Source organism: Pelobates fuscus, chromosome 10 (genome assembly GCF_036172605.1).
Source record: "Pelobates fuscus isolate aPelFus1 chromosome 10, aPelFus1.pri, whole genome shotgun sequence".
Classification (NCBI taxonomy): domain Eukaryota; kingdom Metazoa; phylum Chordata; class Amphibia; order Anura; family Pelobatidae; genus Pelobates; species Pelobates fuscus.
In genome coordinates this window covers 30,335,077-30,351,598 of record NC_086326.1, presented here as the reverse complement: position 1 = coordinate 30,351,598, position 16,522 = coordinate 30,335,077, and the positions used below count along the sequence as shown (strand labels likewise).

The 16,522-nt window shown below is 41.9% G+C and overlaps 1 protein-coding gene across 5 annotated transcripts in view; it reads right to left on the bottom strand.

The window, feature by feature from the left end:
• Positions 1-16,522, bottom strand: part of NT5C2 (5'-nucleotidase, cytosolic II) — a 67,410-nt gene that overhangs the window by 15,296 nt on the left and 35,592 nt on the right. For 3 of the 5 annotated variants that reach the window (XM_063434078.1, XM_063434075.1, XM_063434074.1), the window contains exons 4-9: positions 14,743-14,860; positions 14,397-14,492; positions 9,136-9,227; positions 7,300-7,357; positions 4,295-4,388; positions 2,342-2,395 (exon numbers count right to left, since the gene is read on the bottom strand). In XM_063434078.1, the coding sequence (XP_063290148.1) occupies positions 2,342-2,395; positions 4,295-4,388; positions 7,300-7,357; positions 9,136-9,227; positions 14,397-14,492; positions 14,743-14,860 (512 nt within the window). Of the gene's footprint in view, positions 1-2,341; positions 2,396-4,294; positions 4,389-7,299; positions 7,358-9,135; positions 9,228-14,396; positions 14,493-14,580; positions 14,861-16,522 lie in introns of those variants that run through there. The other 2 variants (XM_063434077.1, XM_063434076.1) reach the window with 2 other exon arrangements.

Sequence of the window (16,522 nt, the reverse complement as noted above, 5' to 3'; positions counted from 1 at the left end):
AGGTAGATTTAATGCCACTAAATTTAATATATATTTCCAGAATATTCAAATTAGCCAAAATGTGTTTCAAAGCATACAAACAGCTACAGTGGGTCATTAATGCTTTCACAGCCTTGTCCGAAATCTTATTTTCCTTTTTTTCTGTCACGGCACACAGGGAGGATTCGGCGTGTCATACTCACTCCCCGGACGCCACGTGTCTCTCTGCGTTCTGGGAGAGAGAGACACACTCCACCTACCTTCCGGTCGCCGGTTATCTCCGCAGCGGCGCACCATGAGCACTAGGCACGCCGCCCCTGCTCCGGTTTCCCAAAACCCTGCAACCTGACCACGTGGGTCGCAGCGTACAGGGGAAGGAGCACAGACTCTGCCTGTACCGCCGGCGTCTCTCCCCGTCGGCAGACGGACCAAGTAATATATGTACCATGACCCCCACACTGCCCCAGGATTCCCTCATGCTGACAGCACCCAGAGGAGTCCATGCTGATTTACCTGGAAGCAGTTACCTGGAGATCAATGGTTTTCAGCTACAAACGGACATAGCGTCCCACCCACATAGGGGGTATGGACAACCAGTCATCCAGAGAGGTTATCCTCTTATATAGGCCCTTAGACCCCTCCTCATGGGAGGGCTCCCATTCCTTCTACCTATATATTGTTCTTCATATTTATTACGTCTATTTTTAAGGGGAAAAGGGTTTAAAAAAAAATTACAAAAAAAAGACAAAATAGGAACACTGGCTAAAGGCATAGGCAGTTTATTTTATTTATATAACCGCTATCATCCGGAGCACCTTTCAAAATATGGCTATTATATACAGACACAATAAAATAGAAAGGAATACCGTATATACTCGAGTATAAGACGAGCTGAAAAACCCCAACTCGTCTTATACTCGAGTCACTGTCTGTATTATGGCAATTTACATTGCCATAATACAGACAGGGGGCTGGCAGCGAGTGCTTACCTCTCCTGCAGCTCCTGTCAGCTCCCCTCTCCTCCGCGCCGGTCCGGTCAGCTCCCCTCTCCTCCGCGCCGGTCCGTTCAGCACCTCTGTCAGCTCCCAGTGTAAGTCTCGCGAGAGCCGCGGGGTCATAGTGCGGCTATCGCGAGACTTACACTGTGAGCTGACAGGGGAGCTGACCGGACCGGCGCGGAGGAGAGGGGAGCTGACCGGACCGGTGCGGAGGAGAGGGGAGCTGACAGGAGCTGCAGGAGAGGTAAGTGCTCCCTGCCAGCCCCCCTCTTCCCCCCACTGAACTACCAATGCCACTGGACCACAAGGGAGTGAGAGCCCCCCTCCCTGGCCAGCTAGGAAGCAGGGAGGGGGGCGAAAAAAATGAATATATATAAATAATAATAAAAAAATAAAATAAAAAAATATTAATGAAACAAAAAGACAATATTAAAATAATAATTAAAAAATAACCCCCCACCAAGGCTCTGCATCACACACACACACTGCACTCATACACACACACTGTATTCTTTATATACACACACTGTAAATAAATATTAAATTAATATAATTTTTTTAGGATCGAATTTTATTTAGAAATTTACCAGTAGCTGCTGCATTTCCCACCCTAGTCTTATACTCGAGTCAATAAGTTTTCCCAGTTTTTCGGGGGTAAAATTAGGGGCCTCGGCTTATATTCGGGTCGGCTTATACTCGAGTATATACGGTAGATTGTTCCATTAATTATATAATTTTGATATTAAAAAATACTTTTGTCTGGGTGTCCAACAATTTCACAAGACCAGATACATCGACAGTCAAATCTGCAGATGTTTCAGCCAATCCTGGTTCTCCCCTCTGGTTTCACTGAGAAGCTAAGATATAGATCAAACCTAGCAGGGCTTATGCGAATCCAGAAAGAAGCACACAAACCTACCCAGCTCTCCTAATTCATTAAAAACAAAAAGAAATGAAAACATAAGTAGCACTTGCTTAAGTCAATAAAAGCCAAGGAGGGTTTTAGATTTGTCTGTGCAAGTGCTCCTCATTTCTCTCTGTTAATTTCTATTTATTTATTTTTTTAAATGACCAGCACGAAGAAAGTCTCGTGCAACCACAACATTGTACGCTCTCCCAAGGACAGAACTGGAAAAGCAGGGAACACTTTATGGGAATTGCATTTTATGCTAGTTTCATCTGAAGAAAGGCCAGAGGGTCCAGCAATGTGTAACGAAACAATACAGATTGTTGATTTGCTTTTCTGTGCATTTTTGCATTTAGCTGCTTGGAATGCATTTTTTTTCTTGTATTTTTCTATTTTTATTTTACATGAGCTTGTTTTAGCCATTTTAGTATTAAAAAAAATAAAAAAAGTAACTTACATCTTTCACAACATACTTTGGCAGATTTTCCAGTGTCTTCTCTTTTAGTGACCCCTAAAAAAAGAAAATGATTATTTAAGGAAAAAAAGAGTAAAGTAAATACTACAATTAGGTCACTTGACTTTAATAGAATCAAAAAGTTATTTTTATGAAGCAGACAGAATGGTGAAAAATGACATGTACCTTTTTATATTTTTATATAAAAGGTACATGTCATAGACACGAGTGGGGGGGCGGGGCGAGAGCAAAGAGACACGAGTTTGGGGGGGGCGAGAGTAGAGAGAGAGACACGAGTTGGGGGGGCGAGTGCAGAGAGAGACGTGTTAGGGGGGGCGAGAGCAGAGTGAGACGCGAGTGGGGGGGCGAGAGCAGAGAGAGCCGCGAGTGGGGGGGGCTAGAGCAGAGAGAGCCGCGAGTGGGGGGGCGAGAGCAGAGAGAGACGCGAGTGGGGGGGGCGAGAGCAGAGAGAGACGCGAGTGGGGGGGGCGAGAGCAGAGAGAGACGCGAGTGGGGGGGGCGAGAGCAGAGAGAGACGCGAGTGGGGGGGGCGAGAGCAGAGAGAGACGCGAGTGGGGGGGGCGAGAGCAGAGAGAGACGCGAGTGGGGGGGGCGAGAGCAGAGAGACGCGAGTGGGGGGGGCGAGAGCAGAGAGAGACGCGAGTGGGGGGGGGCGAGAGCAGAGAGAGACGCGAGTGGGGGGGGCGAGAGCAGAGAGAGACGCGAGTGGGGGGGGCGAGAGCAGAGAGAGACGCGAGTGGGGGGGGCGAGAGCAGAGAGAGACGCGAGTGGGGGGGGCGAGAGCAGAGAGAGATGCGAGTGGGGGGGGCGAGAGCAGAGAGAGACGCGAGTGGGGGGGGCGAGAGCAGAGAGAGACGCGAGTGGGGGGGGGCGAGAGCAGAGAGAGACGCGAGTGGGGGGGGGCGAGAGCAGAGAGAGACGCGAGGGGGGGCGAGAGCAGAGAGAGACGAGTGGGGGGAGCAGAAAGAGAGACGAGTAGGGGGGAGCAGAAAGAGAGACGAGTAGGGGGGAAGCAGAAAGAGACAAGTAGGGGGGAAGCAGAAAGAGAGACGAGTAGGGGGGAAGCAGAAAGAGAGACGAGTAGGGGGGAAGCAGAAAGAGAGACGAGTAGGGGGGAAGCAGAAAGAGAGACGAGTAGGGGGGAAGCAGAAAGAGAGACGAGTAGGGGGGAAGCAGAAAGAGAGACGAGTAGGGGGGAAGCAGAAAGAGAGACGAGTAGGGGGGGAAGCAGAAAGAGAGACGAGTAGGGGGGAAGCAGAAAGAGAGACGAGTGGGGGGAAGCAGAAAGAGAGACGAGTGGGGGGAGCAGAAAGAGAGACGAGTGGGGGGAGCAGAAAGAGAGACGAGTGGGGGGAGCAGAAAGAGAGACGAGTGGGGGGGAGCAGAAAGAGAGACGAGTGGGGGGGGAGCAGAAAGAGAGACGAGTGGGGGGGAGCAGAAAGAGAGACGAGTGGGGGGGAGCAGAAAGAGACAAGTGTAGGGAGGAGCAGAGAGAGACAGGAGTGCGGGGAGGAGCAGAGAGAGACAGGAGTGCGGGGAGGAGCAGAGAGAGACAGGAGTGCGGGGAGGAGCAGAGAGAGACAGGAGTGCGGGGAGGAGCAGAGAGAGACAGGAGTGCGGGGAGGAGCAGAGAGAGACAGGAGTGCGGGGAGGAGCAGAGAGAGACAGGAGTGCGGAGTGGAGCAGAGAGAGACAGGAGTGCGAGGGGAGGAGTAGAGAGACACTAGTGGGGGGGAGGAGTATAGAGACACTAGTGGGGGGGGAGGAGTAGAGAGACACTAGTGGGAAGGAGCAGAAAGAGACGAGTGTGGGGGCGGAGCAGAGAGAGACACGAGTGGGAGGGAGAACAGAGAGAGACACGAGCCTGCCTTGATCTAATCTGTATATTTTATTAAATGTAGGACATGGACATGTTACAAGAAGATCTAGTATCACCTTATAATGGACCCAATCAACAGCATCCCTGACATCCTGGAACATGCTCCGGAAGGACATGAAGAGATCTCCATCTTTAAACCCCATCTCACAGCTTAGGCACAAAACAGAAAAGGTTGAAATCAGCATAAATCAGAAAAGACCAATTACATAAACAGGAACGTTACGGGTGGCAATTAAATATAAAATAAGGGCTTTCACTGTGATGAAGATTATAGGTGAAAGGTCTTGTGTGATGTATAGAGATTACATAACCGGTAACATTCAGAGAGACCGTTATGATGCACATGCAGTCAGTGGGGGTGTATCTATTGCATCTCAGAGGGTGATAATTATAGTACGTGGTTTTCATTCCAGCAAGTGTTTATAAAGAATTAGAAACTTCTCAAACATTCCCAATTTGGCTAAAAACGGCAAGTCACGTGATGACAGCTCTCTGCGATTTAACACTTTGCTTGAAATCATGGAATATATTGAAATGTACATTGCAAACGTGTCAAGCATCACTTCATGGAAAATATAGTGTTCTCAGCAAATGTATAGATTCAATTATATCCCTATTTGTTCTTTTTTTGCTTTTATCTCTAGGCAACAATCGCAACAATAAAAGATAAATAAATAAAAAGCCAAATATGACCTGTGCAGTACATGCATCCGTTATCTCTTAAAATCAGTACCCAGAATTACTGTGTGCCGGTGCAATAACCATTAAAAAGACTGACAGACGCACAGAAGCAGTGGAGCGCTACCTGGATAGAGACTAATAGATTTCAAATGGGCCCATATTTTAAAATATGCACTCGCTAGTGATTTTGATAGCACACTCAACAGGTTATGTGTTAACACTTACCTAAAGCATACCTTGATGACCACACATTTATGCATGGAAGCTTCACATTAAAACAGATCTATACAAAGACTACAATCATCACAGCAACTACTGACCGAATTCTAAGTAGCTCTGCATAAATGAAGGGTCAGCTGAGAACAAAACTAGAGGGAACGTAATATCCCCTATTTTAACTCATGACCCCCATAATAGTTGAGCAATTTCACTGTTTTGTTTTTCACCTATGAAGGCACAGTATACACTCTTATGTAGTAAATGGACTGTTCTGAAAGGCTAAGTCCAGTTCTGTAATGCTTTGATAAAAATGGCTATTATAATATGTACGGAACATGTCATTTAACCCCTTAAGGACCAAACTTCTGGAAAAAAAGGGAATCATGACATGTCACACATGTCATGTGTCCTTAAGGGGTTAAAGCAGCTTAGTCACCTCAGATTTACAGTTTTCTTATCGTGAGTTTCTTTGACTCACTGTTTCTGAATCTGATTTTTTTTGGTTTTGTGTTTTCATTTTAGTCTGTCATTTGCTTAAAATACATAATGAACAAAATCTGGGACCCATGGCTTGAGAACCCCACCGCCCCACCATGGTAAAAACCTTTACAAGTCACACCCTCTCCACTGATCAGCAAACATCGTTAAGATAACCAACACGAACCCCACCACCCACCCAAATCACCCAACTGGGACCCGGAGGAGACCCCCGAAAACCTCATCCCCAAATCCACCACACCCACTATAAACAATTAACAGCACCAAACCACCTCATACCCCCCCAATGGCACACAAACCCCGCCAACTATGCCACAACCATAAACTAACAAATTAGCCAAGCCGACCGCACACCTGAAATGGGGCACAACACCCCAACCCAACCTACCACGCTCACAACACCTAACAGAGCCACAAGACCTCCACCAAACACGGCCCACAAACAGAAGGCATAACCAAAAGAAACAACCCCATTTGCTCTGATGCCACAATCCAACCTACCCAAACTGTTACATTACCACTATGTTATTACCATCCCACTAACCCAAATGTTTTTTCTTCCTTCTGTACAACTGTTTTCTTGTACCTTGAAAATGAAAAATAAAGAATCTTTAAAAAAAAATACATAATGAAAAGTAGGAGCTATTTTTCCATAGGCATAGCCTGTAACGTGTCAATACCTGATTTAAAGAGGCACTCCACTGCCCAAATACAAAATAAATAAAAATCGCTGTCGAGTAGATAAAAAAAAAAAAAAAAACCTGCATGCATTTAATTATGCATTATTTTTTCATTGAGTTATATCTAAAAACAGCTTGTAAAAGTTGCAGTTCTGCTTTTGCATGCCCTCCTCTTTTAATCCACCCCTAGACTTTCTGTGGCTGTCCAATCACAAACTTCCTAATGCAGCTTAATGAAAAGTCATTGCAAGGCAGGGGCTCTGAGCAATTGCTGCCCTTAAGTGTAGCTCCACTGAGCTAACCAAACCAGGAAGTGACATGACTTGTCTGCTTTACCAGGTTACTTTATAAAAGTGTCAATTCTATTCTCAGTCTATTGAAATCTGCACTTCATGCAAAAGGAAATAAAAGCTTTTCAGCAAGCTAAAGTGATTTAAGGGTCTGAAGTGTCCCTTTAAGCTCCTCTTTCGCTGTCAAATTTATTTTACCCATACTACTTATGTGCCCTAGTCATCCCACGATATCAAATCATACGCTTCTCTCACTCTGCATTCTGGGCACTTGAAAACAGCAATATGATTTGAGCATACGCAGGATTTAGCAGCCCAGAGAATGGAGCTGAAGACAAAGAGTAAGAGTCACTGCTAGAGCCAAGAGCTATATGCTCAGTGCATTGCCGGAGGAGGCATATATGTATATTTATATTAATCTATACATATTGGAAATGTCACCAAGGCACTACTGAATGTATAGATAAGGCATATACCAACCTGATGGCGAAAGTCATCCAAATATTTTGTATGTGCCAGTGTCACTGTAACCCGCATGCAAGCTCAAACCTCCGAATACAAATGTGCTTTTCCCCAACACAACTTGAGCGACATTGCTGTCAAAAAAACATTAGCACCCGATATAACATTTTTATCACTGCCTGAATATTGTCGTCAAGGGCAGGAAATCAATAAATGTCGAGTAACTCCTACCTTTTGTATCGGTCACAGTTTGTGAAGAAATCTACCAAACAAGCCAGCAGGTAGGTTTCTGTACAGGAAAAACAAGGGGATCAGGGTTGGAAAACTGATATTTATTCACTAAACGATGAATTGTCGTAATTTAACATTTTATGCTAAAATAGGTAAAAACAACTGATCTCGAGAATGCTTCCACAGTTTGATTCAATTTACTTACGGTACATTTTTCTATAGAGCTGCAGGCAGTGACATGCAATCATATGTATTTATCTGCACATGTGCAAAGATTAAAGATCTGATGGCAAGTTCTATGTGACCTGTTTGTATGCTGCCGACTGTAGGTTTCTTTCCTTTAACTACTTAACACTAAGATCAAAATGTGCTAAATGTTTGTCTATCCCCATGTGCCAAGGTATGGGAGAGTAATAAACCGAGTAAAGGTCCAGAAATCCCAAGCACCCTAGCAATAGCATTATCATCCCTAGTAAAATATTAGAGGAGACATTACCCATTCACACTGTCCTTAGTGTTTTGTTAATGTTTACCTATTATACACGAAGCTGCTGCATATAAATATGAATAATTAAAATTGTATGAGACAAGGCAAAATTGTAGTAGGGATTTTGAGATCTTTTTCTCAACCAAAGACCTTCTTGTATGTATAATTTATTAAAGGAACACTATAGCGTTCGGAATAGAAAACTGTATTCCTAACGCTATATAGTGTCACCCTGCATACGCACTAACCCCTTTTTGTACTTATTTTCAGTGACGAGGTCCCTTGGCGCTAGATCGGTATCCTCCTTCCACGATAGGGGAACCTAATGAGCACGCACATTTGAGCTTTCTCATAGGAAAGCAATGAATCAGGGTTTTCTAGGAGGAGTTTTAAAGGACGCTGGACATCTTCATGCAAAGCGTGAGGACGTCCACCGTTATATCACAGAGATTATCTCTGTTAGGAAGCAGAAAGCGCCTTACAGTGCAGTGTTAAGGGTATAGGGACACGGTGCCCACACTACTTCAATGAGATGGAGTGGTCCTGGCTCTCTGTGTGTTGAATATAAATTGTCCTTCTTCTATTTTATGTGCAAATGTCTATGTGTGAGTGGGATTTAATGGTAAACTAAGACACATTTTTAGTAAGTTTTTTGTCTTATTTTGAAAGCGATCACATTATATCCCCTGCCATGTGAAAGATTCAGCATATGGGATTTTTTTTTTTTACCAGTAGATCAAGGATAATTTGATTTGGATAATTCAGAATTAATAATCAATTTTTTTTATTAAACATCACCTGCAACAATCCAAGTGTGAAATAAATTCACTAAGTATACTAATGCCTGAATTAACCGGATAATTCCCCAAACTCATCTGAATTAGTCTAGAACTGAAACCTTTTGGGGTTTTTTTTTGTTTAGTTTTTTTTCATAAACAGACTACTGCATTTTATTTTAATACATGGGAAAACCTACTTTGCTTTAAAATAATAACTTGTTGAACATACTAGCTACAAAAACTACATGGTGTGAGTCAGGAAGGAAATTAGTTATAATTGCATTATGCTGCAATTTTAGTTTTTGAGATTACGTCCAAATTTCACAGTTGTTGGCTCAGATGATAATGAGAATTTAGCAATACTGCAGGATAAAGCTTTCACAGACTTTGTGCTTCAAACATGACGTAATTTCCCGATGTGACTGTCAAACCATGAGCTGCACACGCATAAAATTTTACAGGCTACAGTAAAACTATTAAAAAACTTGTGTAATATATATTACGGTCTATTTTAGTATCCAGTAGAAAAGGTGTCAATTAAGATACAAGAAGAAGAATGGAATATTTTACCTGGTAAATTGAACAGGGTGTTCAGGATGTAGAACCGGTCGGTGTCATCTCTCTGAATAAACTTGTTGGGGTATTGTTCTCTTGTTTCTGGCCTGTGCAATAGAAACCAGCTTTATTACTTGCTATCAACATATAAAGACATATCAGATAAAATATAATTATGTACATTTTGTTGCATTTGGTTTACTGAATTGAATCTCGAGAACAGCTTTAAGAGTTGTAGAGAGGGTAAGTGGACTGTGTGTACTGTGGTGGATCTACCAGCAGGGCATCTCTACTGTATGGCTTCTTGTAGGACACAGAGTGGCAATATGACCAATATTATGTCCCACAAGATCAATACATAGCAGCACACGAGAATCAATAGCGAGGAAAAGAGGAAAGAAGCCACTGCTAACATAGTACATGAACAGGAGTCAAGACAGCTGCCCTGCAATGTAACGGACGTAGGAAGCCGGACCCCACCAGGGACATAAAAAGGCTATTTTTTTATCCACCAAAGACTCAAAATTTGTAGAATTGTGCATTGGGGGAGCACTGCTTATGACATGTGAAAATGGGTGTCTAGAGTAAAGTACACGGCATGTGAATAAAAAGGATTGGGGGGATATGTGGCATGTGAACAGAGGGCAGCAGATGTTTGTGGCATGGGGGTCATTTTAAAAAGAAAAAAGCAAGTCAGATTTTATATAGTTACATAGCTGAAAAGAAACTTGCGTCCATCAAGTTCAGCCTTCTTCACATATGTTTTTGCTGTTGATCCAAAAGAAGGCAAAAAACCTAGTCTGAAGCATTTCCAATTTTGCATCAAACTAGGAAAAAAATCCCTTTTCACCCCAAAATAGCAGTCAGATGTCTCCTTGGATCAAGCAGCTATTACCCCACTAATTAGAAATTATATCCCTGTATGTTATGTTTTTGCAAGTATTTATCCAATTGCAGTTTAAACATCTGTATGGACCACCTCTTCAAGCAGAGAATTCCACATCCTTATTGCTCTTCCTGTAAAGAAACCTTTTCTTCCAGCCTAAATGTGTGACCTTGTGTCCTATGTGTAGCCCTGTTTATGAATAGATTTCCAGATAATGGTTTGTACTGGCCCCGAATATATTTTTGTATTAAGTTATCATATCCCATCTCAGGTGATGTTTTTCCAAACTAAGGAGATTTACATTTTTTAACTCCTATTTCAATTCCTATTTCAAGATCATTTATAAATATTAAACACAAAATTAGCACAAATGTAAAAAACAAAAAAACAAAAACAAGATCAGATTCCAGAACTGACAGGGTAGTGCAGTGATCCTTAGGCTTGGGGAATATGAAAAGCTATTTGGGAGGTAGATATATTCACAGAGTGACTGGACGGAACAGCTGAATTCCAAATGCTGAGAAGAAATTCTCCTCCTTTTCGGAGTTGCTCTGCCCCTTTGAGATGATCCTATCCAATTTCATGGGGATACAAGTCCCCATTTGGCTCTGAACTGCTCCCCACAGGAACAAGGCGAGAAGACCAAATTTCTCGAGAATTTGATTGGCTAACCTTGGCACTGAAGATGGCGGGTATACTGCTCTAATAATAAAAACAAATTTTCATGAATACAACCCCAACTCTGACCCTTAGCTACAAGATCTAAGTGCATAACCAATACAAAAACAAAACAACGGATAACCAATGGCAAGATTGTCATCTGCACTTCAAGTAAACAGACTGAATGTGTGAAACATCCCAGAAAAATACAAGCTAGGTTTGGCAACACATATTGTATCAACATACAAAGGCCACAGACTGTTGAATTCAGACATTGCCTAGACTTCTAATTAGAGACATTTCGCAATAATTTCCAGCAATAAATTGAGGATTTATAAAAAAAAAACAAAAAAAAACCATATAGCTACTGAGGCCAGAATACTGATTTTCCTGAAACAACATACAGAAAAAAACACGTCAGATAGATCCCCTGACCCAGCTGGTAGAGATAGCATTTTAAAGAGAGGATTTGCACAATGTAACCCAAAACAAACAAGTGTAAAGGAAAAATAATTCTTTACAAATCAGGTATTTTGGCCTTGAATTTACAATTTCTAATGCCATTGCAGCAAATATGTTGCCATTTTTTATATCGCAACAAAATATGTATTTATAATATCTTAAAAGATTTAGTAACAACAACAACAACAACAACAACAAAGAGCAAATAATGTGACGAGCTGCTTATATTGTTGGCCTTCTGACCACACAGAAAAATAACAAACAATCAAATGTAAACAGCCGCATGGTCACCAAAGGGGCCTCTCCATGTGACTGCTGATTAAAGGGGCCCCATCTGTTTGTTTACTGAAATAATTATCTACAGCAAACAGAACAGCGTGTTTTTACAATACAGAAAATAGTTACTCAATTGTTCTGGAAAGTGCACTGCCACATCTTTTGAATGCTTCTATATCTTTCTCGGATGTTCAGTAAGCGAGGATACCACGTGCAAGGCCCGTTTGCCATTGTGTTATGTGTGTAGTAGGGATTTTATTACTTTCTCATAAAATAAATTATTGTAAGTTTAATATGGTGTCAAATCCTTCTCTCTTTTTTTGTTACACTTATATTGGATAAAATGGTGCTGGTCAAATATAGTTGTATTTTTTTTTAGGAATAATTCTCCAAATGACTTGCCGTTACAGAGGGATATATAGTTTTTTCATATAACTTTTAATATAGTATGTAGTGACTCTGTGAATTACACCTTGTTTGCAGAATGATTTCTTACATAATTTCACACAGCAGCTGCCTAAGACTTTGTATGATTATCACAAATCAAGAGTGACTAGTTTACATGTTGGATGAGAACGCGAGAGCAACAAATGTTATTTTAAGAATATAAATGCAGGCTCATTTATGGTATAACACGCAATTTTTTCATTAAGAAGTCGCCTTAATTAAAAATAATTTAAAGCCACTATCTGAGAAGTCCATTATAAAGTCTAAATAGCTGAGCAAATCATGTTCTGACATCACCATAGTTTCTTGTTTGGTGAATAACGTCTATAATGTATATGAACAACATGTCACGTGACCTTCAGCCGTCATAAGAATTCTGCAGAGAGCCGGTTAGCTGCAGGGTACAGGTGAAACCCTCTCAAACAAACATAGAACACAAACGTTTGGATCTGGCAAGACAGACCCGATTTGGTACTGAAGCCTTAATTTGGACACCAGCAAAACGCCCCCACAAAAAAAGCAACCCAATAAATTATTAAACATTATTCAAGCTGCATTAGAACATTGCAAAACGTTCTTTGCATTTTGTAAGCAAGCGGGCCCCCTCGGATGTCAAACAAGGGTACAATGCTGCCAGTTTTCCTTACAAGACTAATGAAACGTGTGCCACTGGCACAGCCCCTCTTCAGTTACACCCCTGTCCAGGTTTCACTTACAGACCCTGGCAGGTGTGCTCCAACCTGTATACTTACTCACTGAATAAACTCACAATTAAAAAATAAATATAAAAGGAAATCTCCAATGCAGAGAATATTTATCTAGATAATGGGATTTCTTCCAAGCAAAGTGCGTCATGTATCACATTGCCTCATTTACTGAGTGTTCCATGGACTTTGCCACAGTGTGATTCAACCCGTACCAGGCAGGATGCTATGCTGGGCGGGTGGGGGTTGTAGTCGAGTAGGGAATCAATAACATATGAAGGAAATATTCTCAAACAGCTTTTTCTGTCCCAGCATCTGTATCAGAAGGTCAGGAAATGAAAGTGCAGACAGTCTAAAAATGACCACATGCAAAAGTGTACGGAACAGACATAGGTCCCTTATATGTTAGTGCAGCGGTTCCCAAACTGTGTGCCGCGATGGGCACACAGGGGAGCCGCAAGATATTTTCCCGGTGCTATGATTATAGCACCGGGAACTGTGCCTCCCTCTCCCCTGCCGGCTCTGCAGGACCGGAGGGGAGATCAGAGATCTCCCTCTCTGGCCCGCTAGCAGTGGAATGCTGACAGCCGGCAGGGGAGGGAGGGAGATAGGACCCTGGGGAGCTCTAACATGCAGCTCCCCTGGGTTCTCCTCTATTGAGCTCAGTGTTGCCGCGGTTACCATGGCAACACTACAAATCTCGTGAAAGTGAACTCCAGCAGCTCCTGAAACTGCTAGAGTTCAATGTCACCACTAGGACTGCCAGGGCTTCCCCAACAGACCACCAGGGATTGCAGGAAATGTCCCCCTCCCAGGCAAAAGTTAGCAGGGAGCGGGGATTTTTGAACTTGCCCTCCTACCCCCACAGAGACACAATAATTCCCCCCATACACACACACTACTCCCCCATACACACGCACTGTCCCCAGGGACCCAGTATATGCCGCTGCGCTGTACATATATACAACCTAGAAAATTATTTTAGCTTGGGGCTGCTTGGAAAAATATTAAAATATTAAGGGCGCCTTGAACCTAAAGAATTTGGGAACCACTGTGTTAGTGTGTATACTCTATGCTGTAGATGAAAGCAAGTGTTTTTTTTTTTTTTTTTAATGATACAAACTTGTTTTTTGGTTTGTTTTTTTTAAATAAGTTTGAAGAGTAATCCAGTATGCAAATAATTCAACTATAACCATGAAACCTAGATACTGTTTACATTGCATGGGTACTATGTTCACATTTCCCCAAATAACCCTCTAAAGAACAATTTTATTCTTTGCTGCCATCAGAATCTGGCCCCTAAAGACCTCACGCCAGTATGGAATTGCCTGTTTATTAAGCATTAGTAGCCAAATGAACCAATGCTGTTAAATGAGTGGGACTTTCCATTTTAGAATAGGTTCATTAAAGGGGAACAGTCGCAGCCCAGTACTTGTAGTATTACATTTACTTATCCCCCTGTATTATGTGTTTGGGAGGTCTGAAATGTAAAATTAAATGTAGAAAATCACGCTCATTAATTAGTGCCACCATCTTGACTCCCTATCATTTATATGTGCTCTGCTCTTTTCTGTCAACGAACATTCTACTCTTCATTAACATTGTGTGCCCTGGCCATGCCTTCAACTGAACTGGACTGACATGTCAATTGCTAAATCTTTAAAAGTCATTTAAAGAAAATGGAGTGAAATAAAAAAAAGTTAGCACGAATTTGCAACATTTTATTCAAAGGTGTAATTTTCAGAGAAATAGTCATGAAAGGTCAGATTACGTAGATGAATAATGCCGCTAGTTTTTAAACAAGCTAAGGGATAAAAGTTTTTTGTTTTTTTTTTACTCACCCTCTCATGAAGTTAAATCCATGTGCGCAGACAAGAATATTGCCATAGGCGTCAACTTTTAAGAGATTTCCATACATAGTATCAAACACCAAGCCCCTAGAGAAAAGTTACAGGTGACATGAGCCGAATGTCAACAATACACCAGGGAAAATACTCACAAACACTGAATGACAAAAAAAAATACCTGTTTGATCACTTTCTCTGCTGTAACGGCAGAAATAATTAGGATTAGGTGTTCTGAACTAAATTATAAAAATGGGCCCTAAAACATGCTTATACTTTTATCGCTAAATTGGTTAAGCCCAGAATAGAATAGCACCCAGCTTTACAAAGGCAGGGATCTCACCTGGTGGGGAATGTAGAGTCGTAAACAAAACTGGAAAGCTCTTGAGGGTATCCAATAGACACCAATCGTTCCACTGTCAGATCAAAGCCAAGAGATTCATACTCTGGAGACTTGTATACTAGAAATGGTAAAAAATGCGAAAACAAAAGAAAAAAAGCAACAGTATTAATACAGATTATTAAATGGCCTCTAATTCAGATCTTAGTCAACCGCAAACTGCAATATATCATTATGTTTATCTCAGGGATTGGTTTCATATTTCAACCTTTTGAAGGTTGAGTCACATTTCGCTGGCCAGCTTTTACAAACTGTGATCGCTTTAGAAGTGAAAACTTATACGGATTTCTTTAAGCTGCCAATCAAAAATTATTTAACACAGCAGAGAGACCAGTTTAGGGCTTAGTGTGAGTATGTTCTAGAAATGCTCCCCCACACAAGGAGTCACTTCTAAGCACCATCACAACTTTGAAAGTATTGCAAAGTTGACGGTGCATAGGGTACCTTTTACCCAGTCTATGTTCTGTTACACAATAACGGAGTTGTCTGCGTCAATTTTATCCAATTTGAGAATCAAGGGTGCGCACACACAGCTTAGACTAGGCCCCCTCGGTTCCCAAAAGAGAGCAGTACTGCAGACCACATATGTACTAGTTGTGGGTCCATCACTTAACTTAAAGAGTTTAAAAAAAAAAAAAAAACTTGCAAGACAATCAAATAATAGACACGAAAAACAAAAATTAAAAAGTTGGAACAATGCAAGATTTCCACAGTTTGATATTTTGTCCTACATTTTGTAAACCCGTGGCCAGTTCACCACAGAAGGGCTCATATTCACTGAACTAGAAGTTGAGCAGATTTAACAAGACAATAGTAAATTGGCATCAAAGTAACCAAATAGGAAATAAATACTCCACTCGATCATTTTATTAACTTGGCTCTTTCTACACACTTCCCGAATTAGTGGATAAACCCCCACAGTCTTAGATTCTCTGCGCAATGGTAGTAAGAGGACTTCATAAAAACAAAACAAGTTATTCTGGCATACGCAGTGTATCCTTCGTTATTGTGAAATAGATCACATGTTTTCTCAACTCATCATGCTCTTCCCTGAAGCTAGTATAAATATCCTTAAAATCTGGGAAGAATCCAAGAAACGAGCATCTATTATTTTTGGATGATCCATAGGGTAAAATGGCTCAAAGGCTATGAAGTGCTGAATGTTCACTCCTGAAAAAGACAGAGAGTACTACGCAATGCCTGTAGATTTTACAGCAATGCTGTGATCTTCCAACTCCATCTACTCTCAAAAATGCTCTCCTTGATGGAGACATGGGGACAGAACAGCTATTATCACAGTTACACAAATACAAACAATATATTGTCACAGATTATGTAGCCACATACTTTGTGAGCTGGTGCACTATTCTGGCTCAAATTATCTCAAATGGTCCAACTATATCCATAATGGGACACATTAAACTTGAAGTTAGCTGAGGAACGCAAATGATATCCAGCTGGTATTATAATGCATGCCAGGAAACATTCCCTATTCATTTACACAAGGCGGGATTAGATTAAAGTGATACATGCGGTGCGTCTCCTGTTACTCCACAGACCAGCCAAGACCGCTGGGTCGGCAAAGTGAACCCAACGTTTCAGTAATGGTATGAGATAGGGCACACACACACTTGGGATGGTGGGGATTTTTATGTCTAGGGATTTCCAGTCCCAGGGTTATGTATGCCGCAGAGGTCCTTCCCCAGTGGACATAGCATTCTCC